The sequence below is a fragment of the Poeciliopsis prolifica genome, unplaced genomic scaffold (assembly GCF_027474105.1).
Source record: "Poeciliopsis prolifica strain line A6 unplaced genomic scaffold, Auburn_PproV2 SCAFFOLD039, whole genome shotgun sequence".
Classification (NCBI taxonomy): Eukaryota; Metazoa; Chordata; class Actinopteri; order Cyprinodontiformes; family Poeciliidae; genus Poeciliopsis; species Poeciliopsis prolifica.
This window is the reverse complement of record NW_026562414.1, coordinates 4,750,520-4,766,893: the sequence shown is the minus strand read 5'-3', so window position 1 is coordinate 4,766,893 and position 16,374 is coordinate 4,750,520. Positions and strand designations below refer to the sequence as shown.

General features: G+C 35.0%; 1 protein-coding gene across 2 annotated transcripts in view; it reads right to left on the bottom strand.

Annotated features, from left to right (window-relative positions):
• tbc1d32 (TBC1 domain family, member 32) overlaps nucleotides 1-16,300 on the bottom strand; it is a 54,873-nt gene extending 38,573 nt beyond the window's left edge. For both annotated transcript variants that reach the window (XM_055054489.1, XM_055054490.1), the window contains exons 1-18: nucleotides 16,227-16,300; nucleotides 14,418-14,580; nucleotides 13,958-14,119; nucleotides 13,162-13,339; nucleotides 11,888-11,959; nucleotides 11,640-11,759; nucleotides 10,942-11,020; nucleotides 10,706-10,809; nucleotides 10,573-10,634; nucleotides 10,348-10,492; nucleotides 9,794-9,853; nucleotides 9,144-9,243; nucleotides 8,019-8,156; nucleotides 6,376-6,465; nucleotides 5,235-5,377; nucleotides 3,951-4,078; nucleotides 2,898-3,099; nucleotides 624-703 (exon numbers count right to left, since the gene is read on the bottom strand). In XM_055054489.1, the coding sequence (XP_054910464.1) occupies nucleotides 624-703; nucleotides 2,898-3,099; nucleotides 3,951-4,078; nucleotides 5,235-5,377; nucleotides 6,376-6,465; nucleotides 8,019-8,156; nucleotides 9,144-9,243; nucleotides 9,794-9,853; nucleotides 10,348-10,492; nucleotides 10,573-10,634; nucleotides 10,706-10,809; nucleotides 10,942-11,020; nucleotides 11,640-11,759; nucleotides 11,888-11,959; nucleotides 13,162-13,339; nucleotides 13,958-14,119; nucleotides 14,418-14,572 (2,018 nt within the window). In that variant the 5' untranslated portion in view covers nucleotides 14,573-14,580; nucleotides 16,227-16,300. The remainder of the gene's footprint in view (nucleotides 1-623; nucleotides 704-2,897; nucleotides 3,100-3,950; nucleotides 4,079-5,234; nucleotides 5,378-6,375; nucleotides 6,466-8,018; nucleotides 8,157-9,143; nucleotides 9,244-9,793; nucleotides 9,854-10,347; nucleotides 10,493-10,572; nucleotides 10,635-10,705; nucleotides 10,810-10,941; nucleotides 11,021-11,639; nucleotides 11,760-11,887; nucleotides 11,960-13,161; nucleotides 13,340-13,957; nucleotides 14,120-14,417; nucleotides 14,581-16,226) is intronic.
• Between the last annotated feature and the right edge of the window lie 74 nt (nucleotides 16,301-16,374).

The window sequence follows — 16,374 nt, the reverse complement described above, 5'->3', positions numbered from 1 at the left end:
GATAATCTTAAGAACTGATTTATTACATATTTATTAATCTTCTGAAGGGATTCTTATTATAAAGGCAAAAACATTTTATCTTTTGACACTTTAAGCTGTTTCAGAACAAAATAAAACAAACAGCTGAATACAGAGGTATCACCAATTAATTATTATAACAATTATCCAAAATAACATCACATTTTTGGATGAAAAAATATCAGATGGCTCTTATAGAAATATTTTAAAACATTGTTATTTAGTTCAATAGAATATTTTATTCTATTCTGGAATAGTTTATTCCAGAATAAACTATGGGAGGAGATTATCTGAGATAAATTTGTGATCTTTATGATCTTTTGTCAAGTATTAATAACTAACAGTTAATTATCATACCAGCAGTTTTCCATAGTGATGGATTCAAAAGTCTGTTATTATTATTTTGGGGTTTTTGAGTTTCTGAGCTTTCTGTGTGTGGTTTTCCGTAGTGATGCTAAGTCTCATTACGCAGCATTTGAGTTTCTGTTATTTTTTGGGGTTTTTGAGTGTGCTTTCTGTGTGTGTGTGTGTGTGTGTGTGTGTGTGTGTGTGTGTGTGTGTGTGTGTGTGTGTGTGTGTGTGTGTGTGTGTGTGTGTGATCTCACGTCTCTGCCGTTTCCTGGGTGGATGATCCGGTGCAGGATCCAGAAACTGGAGTCGGGATTCTTTCTGATAAAAAACTCGTCTTTAAAACAAAAACAAGTGAAAAATTCAGACCAGCAGAAATCACTTCAGTCATCATTTCATAATAAACTTATTTTGTGTGTTTTTCCATGTAAAGGCAACTAAAGACGGCAGAGAATCATGAAGATATCCTCACAGTTTTGCAATAATTTGGATGGATGCTTTATAAACGTTTTAGTTTGTGCCACATTTTTATAAACTTCAGGCCTTCAGGCTTGATGTTCTGCTGTATTTTAAAGTTTTTTTTATTATCGTCACAAAGTCATAGCAAGACGAAGGAAGCAAATAAAAAGAAATGATCAACTTGTTGAGACTAAAACATTTGAGGGTGGTATGATTGTGATGCATCAATAAATTAATACCTGTGTCAGTCTTCATATGGAATAAGGTTCCCAAATCCATTTATTCAGTCTAATTCTATACGTTATTATTTATCTCACATTATATTTAGAATCTAATTTCACTTTCTGAACTATTTGAAATAATAGCTGCAGTTTATTTTTTACATGTTTGACAAGAAAGTCAACCTATTGTTTTTGAAAGTTCTTTCATTTCTTTTAAATTGAGCTGAGTGACCAATAAAAACCCTAATAAAAACTTTTACATCAAAAATGTCATAATTGACATAAAATCTGATTATATATGAGCAAAAACAACTTATTGCAGTTTTGCAACAGGGAAACACTGAAAACAGGCACAACACAAAATAATGTATTCAATCTAAATGAAAGTCTCCACAACCAGTGATTTACTTTATTTAAACCAAAGAATAAGAAATTATTAGTACTTTACTTTCATAAAATATTGAGAACAGATCTGAGTACATTCTGGCTGGCGCTTCACTCTGCAGCTGAATAATTAATATTTAACACAAATTCAATAAAATCAGGAGGAAGTAAAGAGAAATAATGAAGTCCACAGATTTAACTGTTAAGTACAAGTTAATTTTTGACATAAATGTTTCGAGGTAAAAAGAAATCAGCTGAAAAAAGCGAAAAATATGAAGTTGCTGTTTCATTTGTTTCTCAGCTGACAGTCTTTGCATCTTTTATAGTTTAAACTTTGTTTCACTTAAAGCATAAAAAAGTATATAAATGAAACAATGTCGTTATGATTGGGATTTATTTATTTATGGCTGGCTAATGCAACACTTTACAGCCTCTGGCTGTCCTTCCATCTCTCCAGATTCCAGCTGTATTTACAGAAACATTTCAGATTTAAAAATCGAGGCCGTTGAACCATTCGATCTGTTGTCGCTCTAACCTGAGCCTTCAGTTTGGCGTTTAAGAATAAAGTTTCCCTCTTTCTTTTCACAACAGTCCATCAGGTTGTAGGACATCATATAACATTCACCTAAATAAAATCAGAAACAGCACAGAAGAGGTTGAGGGTTCAGTGTAACTAAGTCCTGCTAGATAAAGACGAATTTCACAAAAATTCACGTTTTGCATGTTTTTGTACTTCCAATTGTGTCTCAAAAACAAACCAACCGTTTTAAAAACACACCAAACAGTTTCTGGTGTCTGGAAAACAAACTTTTTCAAAACGGTTTCGATTGCAACGTCACAAATCAGCAGGAACTGACCTTTAACCTAGCAACCCCAGCAACGCTAAACCTGTTACCTAGCAACCCCAGCAACGCTAAAGCTGTTACCTAGCAACCCCAGCAACGCTAAAGCTGTTACCTAGCAACCCCAGCAACGCTAAAGCTGTTACCTAGCAACCCCAGCAACGCTAAAGCTGTTACCTAGCAACCCCGGTGGAGTTCTGTCCGTCACCTAGCAACCAAAGCAGACCTCCAGAGCATGTTGGCCGGCGGGTTCATCGCTCTATGCATCTTATTAAGTATTTTGTTGTCGACTGAACATCCAGAAACAACTCGCTCGTTAGTTGTGCAGGAGGCTCTCCTTCTGTTTTTCAAAGATGTACGTTACATAATTGCTCATCTATTTGAAGCCATTTTCACATGTGGGTGTAAATGTTGAATTGGGGGGCGTGGTCAGCAGCAGCTAATTTGGATTTAAAGTGACAGAGGACCTAAAACAGCTCAAGGAACAAAAATACTAAAGATTTTTAGATTTTGTGCAAAAATTTAAGAAGTTTTATGTTTAAATGAATGTTCTTTTACAAAAACACCAATCTGGTTGTTTGTAGGACTGAGATGGAGCATGAACAACGGGATGTTGCAGTTGTACCTTTTTCCAAGCAGCAGCGATGGCTTTGTGCAGGCCATATTTTTGCAGGACCTGCAGACCCTCGCAGGTGTTGTACATCTGTCGACAAACAAAGATGAAAGCTCCACATAACGTCTGAGACGCGTCTGATTCGCTTAGAGACGGCACGGCTTTCTTCAGCAGCCGCAAGGTGAACTGGACGACGATGTGAGCAGCGAAGGTTCTGCACAGGAATCAGAAAACTCCTCGTAAGAGATAAAAGACCAATATCTGTGTGCACAGCATGCAGGGTTGGTGCAGCCAGAAGCTGCAACGTCCGTCACAAAACACCTGTAACGCAACTCAAATGGATTACTATTTCAGATTAATCACACATGTTTGTGATTTTAAGACTTAATTTCTACTAATCATTTTGATTTTCCAAACTTCTCGGAGCATAAATGTTTTTATTTTTTTCTGCTCAACAATAAAATAAGCACGAAATATTTTAGTCCGACACATAAAATAGTCAGATTTGTTGAAGGAAAGGAATATCTAATCATTATAAACCCAAAACATTTTTGGGATTTTGCAGATTTTCCTTATTGATAGTACAGCAACCACTTTAATCATTTTTTTTTGGGTTAAACTGAAGAAAACTGAAACTGGAGTCTGTTGAACAAGACTCAGGTCAGCAATAATTTGGAAAAGGTGTAATGGAGTAAATAAAAGCAGATTTGGGTTCACCAAGGTCACCAGGGCAGTGGATTACAACGGAATATTAAAAAATAATTCATGTGAATTTCAGCCAAGAAACTCTGAAATTGTTTTATTTTCTAGAAAAAAAAAACATTTCTGAGTTTGAAAAGTCAAAATTTTTCAACTTCTGAAACTCAATGTTTTGAGTTTTTTTTTTCTCAAAAACATTTTTTTCTATCTACAACGTCTCTAACACCATGTGGCAGTGAATAGATATGGTTTTATTTATCATGAAATCAAAGTGAAAGCAGAAACTCTGGTGGAACAAATTTGTAGCATTCAGGGTCAAACAATTTTTTAATCCTGATAATTAAAGAGGTTTAATCAGTGTCTTACTTTTCACTGTGGGCAACAACAAGGTTCTTCTCGTTGAGGAAAAGCGCTAATCCTCTGTCGGTGTTTGCGATTCGGGCCAAAACGTCGGCGATGAGAATCAGAGTGGCTGCAGGATTCTTCAAGTTAGTCTGGAAACGAACAGACATGAATATAAATGAACAAATTTATCTAAGAGCTTTCAGGAAAACGAGCATACCGATAGTTTTTATTACTTAAGTTTGATTTATCATTCAACTTTTGACTTTATGTGTTTTGTGTATTTCTGTATTATTTTGTTATAAGATGGAATAAACACAATCATATTGTTTTGTTATGAAACAAAAAATATACATTTAAAATAAACAATTCAGATCTGTGTGCGTTTTTTCCTGAATAAACAAAATGCAAAACAACAAAAAAAAATTGGGAGATCATTGATATTATCCATATTTAGGATCGCCTCCATAAACGTACGCATTTTGCATAAAAGGCTAAAACATGTAAAAATGTTTCAACAAACACAAAATTAGTTATTTTTATTTCTTATTTAAAAAAAGAACAGAATAATTTGTTTATTTGCATCTTTAATGTATGTCTAATATTGCACTAAAAAAAAGGTTTACGTGGTTTAATAAAAAATCTGTATGTTTGTATTTTTTTAATCCGATTAATCAATTCCTGAAATAGTCCTACTTCAAATTAGTCCACAATAAAAATGTAACACAATAATGTAATAAAGAGGAAGCAACAGGGATGAAAAAGAGAATAATCAAACTTTATAGATGCAGTTTGGACTAAATGACTGAACCAACATTATAAACCGAAGTTTCTCTGCAATAATGTGAGAAACTGCATGAATTTAAGTTACTGATCTTGCAGCAAAATGTGGTTTAATCAGCTGTTAAATTATACGGTCCACCTGATTTCCCCTGCAGCGCTGATGCTTTTCCATTAGGTTTTCATCAAATACCCAACGCGCCTCTTTTTGTGAAATTGGGGGAAAAAAGGATGATTTCTCACATCTCAACACAGAAACATTATACTATGACTTTGACGTTATGAGCTGTAATTTTGCTTTATGTTCAAGTCGAGTCCTGGAGAGCTACTACAGCTTTAGACTAATCTCTTCTCCAACACAGTTGAACCAAATGAATGGATTGTTACTGAGCTGAATGGCTGGATGAAGGAACTGAGGAGTTCTGGGGCAGGAATGGAAATAAAAGTTGCAGGACTGGACTTGGGGCCCCAGTTTGTGGTTTCTATCAGCTCATAAAGTGTGTGTTGGCGTGTGTAGGAGAGACGGACCTGTTGTGCATTGAGGAGAGCAACAACAGGTGCGAGCAGAGTCTCAATAACAGGAGTCTGGTGAAGACAATCAGCGGCACATTCTGTTCGTTCACATAACATCCAGAGCACCTCCATCACCAGACAGCTGGGCGCCAGCGAGCCTGACGGCACGAAACAAACACAAACTGGTTAAAGACTAAGTTACATAATGTCCACATGGTGCTGCGAAACAACAGCTGCATTTCTGTTCACCGCGCAAATTGAAATTATGAAAATGAACTCAAAATATGTTTTCTGATTAAATGTTTTTACGTCTTTGGTATATTTCCACCAAAGAAAAAACTGAGAATAATTTCAAAGATAAGGAAATTTCTCAGTTTGAAAAGTTGAAATTTAAACAAAAAAAGCGAAACTCAGAAATTTTTTTGAGTTTCTTTATGGATATTTCTGAGTTTAGAAAGTAAAAAAATTCCACCCAAAAAATAAAACATTTGAGGACTTTCAAAAGTTTTAAATTTGGAAAGTCTCAAAAGTTTTCAAAATTTTGAGATTATTCTGAAATTCTCTGCAAAAACATGGAAATTTCTGACTTTCAAAAGTGGAAAATTGTTAATATTTGAAAATTTTGACTTTGAAACTCAAGAATTTTCTACTTATAACATGGAAAAATGTCTTGTTGTAATTGAAATAATCTACCAGTGGAACTAGTACCTTTTCTTTTTTTTACCAATATTAAGGAATTGCTGATTTAATACAAGTTTTTATTTCTTTCTGAAAAGTTATTTAAAGTCCACTAAGACATCTGCACTAGCAACTTGACCGCAGTTACTTGGTGAGTTTTGTGTTTTTGCAGTGTGCTTGTTATCTTTCGATACCACAGATGAAGTAAAAGCTCAGCATGACTATCTGCAGCAGCCACAAGGAATGATAATCAACGGGGAGAACATTATTGATTATAGTCAGCAAAACTGCAGTGGTGAAATTCCTGCATCTACAACATTGCAGGCCATAAAAACCCCAGACAACCATTGCAGTAGTAACTGAGTCAGGACAAGGACAGCTGATAAAATCTTTGTTCTGAGGAGTGTTTTTCTGTCTCCTAGGGCGGATCTGCGACTCCTGGACAAATGTTCTACGTGTGGAAACGCATGTGACACACCTGTCAGCGACGAGTCGCCGGTCGAAGGTCGGGGGTGTCGATACATGATGTTAATCAGGATGACGATCAGATCCGTCAGAGTAACCGGGTCTGAAACACAGTCAGTTAGTCAGGCTTCTTCTGTGTCTACACTGTAAAATAAAAAGGTTGCTCACCCAACGTTTATTGAGCAGAACAAGAATAATCGATATTAGATTTGGAAATTGTCCAGATAAGACAGAACCAATTCTCCCTTCTGAAATAGTTTAGCTAACTTCAGGAACTGGAGATACAATATTTTCAAGTCACATTTCCTCCATGATTATGTGAGAGAAAATGAGAAAATGATTTGCATCCGTGAAATTAATTCAGGTTTTGTAAAGAAGGGAAATTGTCCCAGTCTTCTTTAAACATTGCTCCTGCACTGCAAAAACACAAAATCTTACCAAGTATCTCTGCTCTTGCTTCCAGTCCAAACATCTCAATACACTTGAACTACAACAAAACTAATTTACAAGCAACTTTTCAGTGAGACATAGGAACATGTTTCAGGTCAATAATTCATTAATATTGATTAAAAAAAATTCCAGTTTCATTTGCAGATTGTTTCACTTATAACAAAACATTTTTCACATTATTTATAGTGAAATAATCTGCCAGTGGAACAAAACCTTTTCATCAACATTAAATCTTTACTGACCTAAAAAAAGCTCAAACATCTTGTTTCCTTGTAGGTTACGTGTTATTTAGATAAAAAGCTTTGGTGTAGCTTTTGGTACTATTTGTACTAGAAGCTACAACAGAAATATTTAGTAAGTCTGTGTTTTTTGCAGTGTAGTACTCCTGCATTTTGAGAAGTGAGGGCCACAAAAAAGAGGAAGCAGAAGCTTTAGTAGAGACAAATAAGATTTAAATCAAGGCCTGAATATAAGCATGAAATGTGCAAACCAGATAACGAGTAATTAATTCACTTTTTATTGGAAAATGTTTGTTTCCATCATTTCCTCTGGTATTATTTTTGTTTTTTTAATCTAGTTTCTAGTGCAAATATCTCAGTACACCTAAAATACGACAAAACTAACTTGCAAGTAACTTTTTTCACTCAATAATTTCTTAATATTGATCCAATAAAGAACTAGTTCCAGATTATTCAATATTATTAAATTATTGACTGAAATCAGGCTCATACATCTTGCTGAAATGTTACTTGTAAGTTAGTCTTCTCCTATTTTAAGTGTAATAAGATTTGCACAATAAACTAGACACAAAAAAAAGATAAGATTTTGCCATTTTGCAATCGACATCATTTCTCAACTCCTTTAATTGATTAACTTGATTACATAACAATAACTTGGGAACAGCTCAGTCACAGACGGTTAAAGTTTAAGATGCATCTCTCAGATGTCCTCCCATTAACAGGATTATGTAACTTTATTTGTGGTAAAGGTGGGATGAGGGGAATAAAGCTGCTGCAACAGAGGAGTGAAGGGAGCAGTTTATATCTGTGCTGACTACAACATTCCTGAGTCACAATCTGATTGCAATAATCGCCTGGAACAATAAAAACTAAACAGCTACGGCCCTCAACTCCAACTTTACCACTTATTTGTATCTTCACTACACAAAATTGATGTTTTAAGTATGTAGAAAGCCAAAAGTCCCACCTTTGTGCTTCCTAATTTTGATGGGAAAGAGTTTTCTTCCATTGGTGTAGATGATGAGTTTCCCCAGGATGCATAAAGAGTGAACAAAGAACGAATACTCAACATCCCTCCTGGTGAAAACGCCTCTCTGCGGCAAACCTGAAAGCAAAATGAGAAAAATATGAATGGTTAATGAATTTATATCTCTGCATTCAGACCAAAACATTGCAGTTAGACTAAACTGAATGATATAAATGTGGGAAGGAAGCGTGTGTTCACTTTAACTTGCATATAAAGCAAAACAGAATTAATTTATAAAATAAACACATGCAGCAGATTAGAAGATAAAGAAAAAATTAACCCCAAAACAGCTGAGCTTATTAATTTTGGACATGTACAGAACATGTCCAAAATAATTAAGTTGAGAAAATTTGAGACACATTGTTTTAAAATTAAAGACATTCATTGTTTTTATCTCTTCAATATCACACAAAATGGACAATATTTCAAACAAAAATTATATTTTAGCGAAATATTTTAATATCTTCGTTTTTTCTTTTGTTTTTGGCAACAAAGGTTGGGCGTCACTTCCTGCCAGAAAAAACTCAGGAAATAACAGAAATAGCAGCAACTCTATGATAGAAAACAGAAAATTCACCAGAAAACTGTTATTGAATGAACTACACAGTATAATAAAACACTGTATTAGTTAAATAGTAAGTTTCCACCAAAAAACACAGATATTTTTAGATTACACTCAGACATTTTCTAGGAAAAACAAACGTTTGAGCTCCGAAAGTCCAAAATTTGCTTGTAAAAAATTTAAATTCTTTGATTAATCTCAGAAATTTTCAAGTCAAAAAGTTTTAACTTTTGGAAATTTTCTGAAAAATTCTGAAATTTCCAAGTTTTTTTTCTAAAAAATGTTTATCAAAATGTCATTTATTTTTTTTCCATTTATAATTTTCCAAATTCATAAATTTCAGTTTTCTGGCAAAATTCTTTGGTTTTGGAGGCCAGAAATGTTTATTTTAAATACGATGGCCCTAATGCGCTGTGGTTTGATGGTCTGTTTGCGTATTGTTTCAGGTTTGATCACATGAACACTCGCGTTAACCGTGGAAAAGAAATGATCGTTTTTCTCACCAGGCTCACTGGAGTCGTCCACATGAGAATCAGCAGCTTCACCTGAGCCGCTTCCAACGGACTCACTGAAATGTAAACACTGCTGAAGAGCCGATACAATCTGGAAAAAAGTCAAACAAAGAATTTTTAAAATAGAACAGCCACAGGCAACAAGAAGCGGTCCGCCTTCAGCAGTAGAAGCTGGTAAGGACAAAAATACGTCTTTGAAGAGCGAAAGTGGAGCCTCCTGCACAGCAAACAAAACCGCAGTAAGTTTTTCTTGACAGTAAGTCAACAGGTAATGGCTCCTGTCTCTTCCAGCAGCCATTGTACAGAACATAGAGCTGTAAAACCAGCTGACCGAACCGAACTCAGCCTGGGTTGCTAGGCAACGGGCGGAGTTCCTGCTGGGGTTGCTAGGTAACGGGACAGTGTGACTGAACATTACGGAGGTTTTTGAAACGGCTCAAGTTAAAAACGTTAACTTGTTAACCAGAAAAAAAACAGCGAGGTGGTTTTATTAAGCACTAGAAGAAGCAGCAGAAACCAAATGAATTAATAAAAACGTGTAAAATAACAGGTCTCATTTCCAGGATGATGCCTGTTGCTAAAGTGCAGCAAACACAACCAAAGTCATTGCAGCTTGAGATGTGAATGACTGAAAGACTCACCAGAGTTTTATATTTTCTCTCCAGGAGCCTCAGAACCACCGTCCTGCTGTAGTTACCATGCTGAGAGAGAGAAGAAGAATACGAGTTAAAAATATGTAGAGAAGTCAGAAAATGTGCTAAAGTAGCCGGACAAGAAACCATTCAAGTAGGAATAAAAATGTATTTGGTCAAATGCTGAAAAACGGATGAAAACAATAATTTATTATTGAAAAATCACATCATCAGACAGATCAAAATGTAAAGTTATGTGGACATTTTCATCCTTTAAGGACCAAAATTAAATAATTAATATAAACAACAAAATTAGGCGGAATTATTTTTTCCAAACTAGTTTCTTTCTTTTCCAAGACTGGTGAAGTTTTGGTGAAAACAAGCTTGTTCAATGTAAAATTTCCCAGATAAAAGTAAAAGTACAGCGCAGTGAAAGTATTCCTACAAGGACAATTTTTCCCAAAAGTTACTCAAGTAAATGTAATTAGTTACCAGCTAGTAGAGAATACATGTGAAAAACACCATAAAAACATCAGATGGAGCAGAAGAGAGTTCAGACACACCATCCATTTATGAAACCAGGTGGCTTTAACGTCCAGTAAGGACAGCAAATGGACCGGTTCCAGAGTTTTCTCTGTTCCAGTTGAGCCGTGGTCGTGATGGACGGACAAAAGGCAGAAAGTGCTCTCTATAATCTCCTCCATGTATCTGAGGGAAGATTAAAAAACATAAAAAAACTTCACAGTTTGAGTATTTAAAGAGAAAATCAACCCTGAAAGAAACCTCACTTCTCCGGGTGACGGATCCAGAAAGTCGTCACCTCCTTCTGGAAATCATTCATCAGTCGAATCTGAGACGGGAAGTTGAACATGAAACAAACGTTTCTTCAGGTTAGGAGGTCGCTATGGATGTTGGCGGCACCTGTTTGAGAAGACGACTGATCTGAGGACTATTGATGTCGACAGCAGCTGATCTGGTTGGGAAGCTTAACCTCTGAGACAGAAAAGCCGATTCCAGACTCTTTGCTGCTCGCACAGACAAAACAGTGACAGCGTCAACCTGCGAGGCTAAGAACAGTCATTTACCAACACTTACATATGTATTTAAGTAGTTTAATTTGAAATATTTCTATCTAAAGTGTGAGAAAAGAGGCCGACCCAAGCTGGTGTAGATCTCTCTGGTCACACTGAGCGGCGATGAAGAAAAGCTTTTAGCGAAAAACTGCAGGACGTTTTCCTGATGGAGTGGAAACGACAGAAAAGTGTCAAAAACATAAACAAATAAATAATCCTCACAACCACAAACCTCAATATACAATTTTTTTTGCAACATGAGTGAAAAATCATTTAAATTGGGAATAAAGAGATATCTGATTTTGCTTTATTTACTTTAATAAAGCTCAATTTGCTAGAAAAAACTGAGATTTCTAAGATTAACCTCAAAATTTCTGAGTTTTTTTTTTTTTACAAATTCTCAACTTTTCAAACTGGGAAATTTTCTAGAGAAAAACATCAAAATTCTGATTAATCTCAGACATTTCAAAGTTATTTTCTTGCAAATTTTGGACTTTTTCCAGAACACTTCAGAGATTAATCTGAAAGTTTTTTGTCATAAATTCGCCCGTCCTCTAGTTTTTTTCTTTCTACGTTGGCCTGAATGCACCACTGAGCTTTGATGACTTGTTTGCACTTATGGATCTGAAGAATTTAAGGTAAAAAATGGCAAAATATTGTGCAGAAAGTGTTTTATATTTAACCTAGTGCTTCCCCTTTAACATCGGATCGGTGCATCTCTAATTGAGTCTGAAAACGTCCTAATCGTGTTGCATGAACATTTTTCCTGGTCTGAGACTCACGCTGAGGTCGGGTTCGGTGAGAGCGGAGCAGAGGTTCCTGCGCAGCGTGGTCCAGCTCTCGCAGCTCAGCACGTCGGACGGAGGAGCGCAGCAGAGAGCCTGCAGAGCCTCACGTCGCACCTGAACACATTCGCATCATTCAGCCATTTTGTTGGTTTATATTTCTTAATAATCTCATTGAATTTTATTTTTACGGAGCAAACTATCTGTTACAAGTCAAACTGTGGAGTTTTCTATGTTTTCTCTACCTCTTTCGGCTTGTTGGAGTCGAGTTTTTCGGCCAGAAGCTGCAGCTGCTCCTGTCTGATGAAGGCGTAGCTCTGGAAACATAAAACAATAATCATTCAAACAGGTTCAGTTATGGATTACAGGAAAAGCAGCATTAGATAGTGAGGACTTTAAGAGCTTAAATGTCTTTAAAGTCAGCGGTGACCCTCTGGTCACGTTCAGCGGCGATGAAGAAAAGCTTTTAACGAAAAACTGCAGGAGATTCTGCTGATGGAGTGGAAACAACAGAAAAGTCTCAAAAACACACAGGAGTGCCTTGCAAAGGTTTAGCACTTTAAAAAATGTTAAACTTTTTTTAAAGAGGATAAAACTACCCACACTGGTGAGGTAGCATGGGTAGTGGATGCAATGGCCCTGATGACATGATTCATTTTTCTTCATAATAAATTGCCCCAAAAGTTATTTCTATAACCTATGAAATTGCTGTTCTTTCCAAGTAATATAATAAACTAAGAAAACGTTGTTTAAGATCAATAAACTTTAAATTCTAACAAACATTTAACACTGGGACTGGAAGACAGTTTAAATATTCAAAATAGAAAAACAAAACGACCAATAAAATTAATTATGAAACAAAACTGTGATTTAAAAAACGGCTAGTTGAGACCAAAGAACCAGACAGAACTTTTATCATCTAGTTTTTGTAGAAAGAGAGAAATTAATGAATTATTTCAATTTATTATTTGATTAATTGATTTATTGCGACAGGCCTCGAAGCACATGGAGACTTTTTTCTTTTTAAAGCAGAAAAAAAGGAAAATCTTCTCACCAAAGTGTCAAAAACAACAGAAATGGTTTATATTTTAATATCACACTTTCTGCTTTCTATTTAATTTAATGGTAAATAAGACAATATTTCATTAACTTATGCACCAACGTAGACTTTTAAATCTGCTATTGTTTTTACATTATTTTAGAAAAAAACATGTTTTTGCTGCTAAGAAAATGTTAAATATTTGTTCAGTTTTTTTTTTTCAGGTGAGCCCAAAATAAATGAGTGAAGCGGTTTCCATACTTGCAATAAAGAAAACATGCAAAAAAAAAAAAAAAAAAAAAAAAAAAGGATCTACAATGATTTACATTTTTATTTCCAACAAAAAATCTGACTATTTTGTTTCTTTTATTAAATAATTTCATGCTTATTTTTAAAATTCAATGAAACATTTTGCGGTTTTAGTTTTTTTTAAAAAACACAAACAAAAATCAGTAACTGATCTGTTGTTTTGCGTCTGACCTGGTTGAAGGAGGAGTCGCTGTCTGAGCAGTTATCAGCGAACTGGCTGTTGGACTGGCAGCGTTCAATCTCTCTGTGCATCTCCTCTTTTCTCAGCTGGTCCTCGTCAAATTTGTTGATCAGAGTCTCTACGACCGGCATCATGGTGGCTTTTAACGTCTGCAGCATCTGTTGGTACCTGGAAGCAATCCGATAAATATCTCGACATTAATCAGTTCCAAACATTCAAGATAAGGTTTACAATTCAGAAAATTAAATTAAACTGTTTTCCAACATGATTACATTTTGTGTTTTGATTTATAACAAAATAATGCAAATAAAGTTTAGAGAATAATTAAGTTTACTGCAGGCTGGTGTGCAAAGATTTTTTTATACTATAGTACATATAATTTTACATTTTTGTCAACAATGGAGTGTTAGGATCAAAATCAAAATGATTTATTTGTCTATTATGAGAATAAAGTCATAAAAACATGTAAAAACAAAAATCATACAACAAAATTACAATAAATGAAATATAATAATAAAGTGACAATACAGAAAATAAAAAATCACAACAGAAGAATAAAGTCATACAACAATGTTGAAATAATAAAATACTAGTATTTTATGATAGTATTAGGTTAAGTAAGTCATTTATGAGAACTAAGTAATAAGTAATTTTATGAGAACTCCTCCACAAAAAAATTATTGAACATTAAAATGAGGAATTGTGAGCATTTAGTGAAGTTACACATTTTATAAATAAGGAGATACTTTTACCAACAGCAAACAGAATGTTGTGATTTGCACTCACTGAGCCGAGTCTCGAGTTCTCCGGGTCACGGCGTGAACTAAGGTGTCCTGTCCGGGTCCGACTGCATGCTGTCCTCCACTGGTCAGGTTCTGTAACTCATCCTCCATCACTGGACCCAGACAGCTCTCCACATGCTGACGGAGGTATCTGACGAACTCATAGCTGAAAAACAAACAAATACCACAAATTCCACCCCTTGTGTACGAATTTAAACCCAAAAACAACAACCAGTGCAGAAAATCAAACACAATATTATATTATCTGATTATCTGCAAACAAATATTTCGAAGAACATGAGTCAACTCTCAGATAGGAGTGTCTGACTAATGAAGTTCTAATTTAACTACTGAGATACATAAAATTGCGTTGTAATATAGTGACAGTCTGTTTGTTTTTTGAAGTTAGCGTGTTTCCATTAATCAAACTTATTTGGATAGTTCAGTGATTATTGATGACTTACTTGTGGAAATTCTTGTCGGTCTCCTCCAGGTGGAGGAGAATCTCCTCGGCACATTCAGTGGACGGCGCTCCAGAGATCCTGTCGCTGATGCTCCTCAGGAGCTGCGTGAGGAGAGACTGGAGTTGCAGCTCATCGACAGCAGAAAGCTGTGACATTGTGGCAGCTGATGGGTGAAAAAAATAATTAAGAGATCCAATCTGCATGATGTTTATCAGAACACTGTGGGAAATCTAAACTTAAAGGGGCAGTATTTTGTATTTTCCTTTACTTTATTATTATTTATTAATATCCATTTTGGTCTTTAAAGTACCAAAATTTCCACATAATCTTATGCTCTGGTATATCTAATGATGTAATGATTTTTTACTCTTGAGTAATTTCTACTTTTTACTTTTACTCGAGAAAAAGTATGTTGAAGTAGTGCTACTCTTACTTGAGTGCTATTTTTGTACTTTACCCATAAGTATGACAAACAATAAAATATTTCAGATTCGAAAAAATCTCTAAACATAATGTAAAGAAAGTCTGAGTTGTGATCCATAAGAACAGGGATTCAAGAAAACCTTATTTTAACCACAGATTTGTCTGAAAGTGCATTTAATTACAGATTGATGAAGGTAATTACTGAATGGAGATTTCTAGGTTCTTCTAAAGATGTGCTGTTAAGACATTGCAAAACTGTTTGAAAAAGTAAAGAAAAACAGTACATTAGACCATCTTTTTGACAGGAGAATACAATTCAGATCTATTTGTATATTGCAGAATCTGCTAATGAAAAAGTCTTTTTGTATTTCTTATTTTAGCATTTCGTCTTAAACAAGAAGGGAAACGCAGTGCTGTTACCAGCAGCACAAATCAGATAGTGTATAAATTTAGTTATCAGTTTCTTTTCTCTCCCACAAACACTAATTAACCTTCGGGGAAAAGAATACCAATAATTTATGTAAAAGTTGCTCTACTGGTTTCTAATTTGCTAAACACACTAGAACAAAGTTGGTGTTTTCTACACTTTCTATTTACTTTTACATTTGATAAAAATTCAGTTAATATCATAGTTTGGTTTATTAGCAATTTTACTTTATTTAAAGGTGGTGCAGCTGGCAGCACTGTTACATTGCAGGTCCTGGGTTTGAATCCTGGCCTGTCAGACCAAAGTTAATCAACTCAATGAATAAATAAAGCATTAAGTAAAAGCATGTGACAACTTCAATATTTTTTTCTTGTAATAAATACGTGTTTAAACTTCTGAATGATGCAACTGATCACTTAATCATTACATTGCAAAACAAAAAAATGTAATTCATATCTTAAAAATAAATGTAACATATTAGAATAAGAACGTATACCTAAAAATATAAACCATGTCAAAATATCTTAATAATAATGATTGTTAAGCTGATGTTTGTCTAACTTTATTTTTGCACGCCTCTTTGTTGTAATCACTGGGACATTAATTGCTTAATTGAGCCACTAATTTATTCTGCAGTCATATTTATGAGTGGGACCTGCTTCCTTTTACAGCACGAAACGCATTTAACACAGTTCAATGAAATCCAAGCCCATGTATCACCCAGTAGACTAATAAATCTTGATATGTTTGTTTATATTATTAATAAACTGTGAAGCTAAAGCTACAGAATTTGACCTTTCTTCATCAGCTAAATGATGCTAATTGCTACAACGTGGCTAACCCAGGGCGAAATTGGCTACATTTCGCTAAATTAACAGTTAAACACTGCAAACCTTAAAGCAGCACCTTAAAGCAGAACGACATCTATCACTGACGTATGAAAAATAAGGCACATTTACCTTTTAAAGAGCCAGAAATCGCCTTCTAGCATCACTTGCCATAGACAGCCGTGTCTCTATGGAAACGGCTACCCCTCGTTTGGGAGGAGCGTTGTGTTGCGTTTAGAAACCGCCGAAAAACACAAATATTCACCTATAAAATATGACT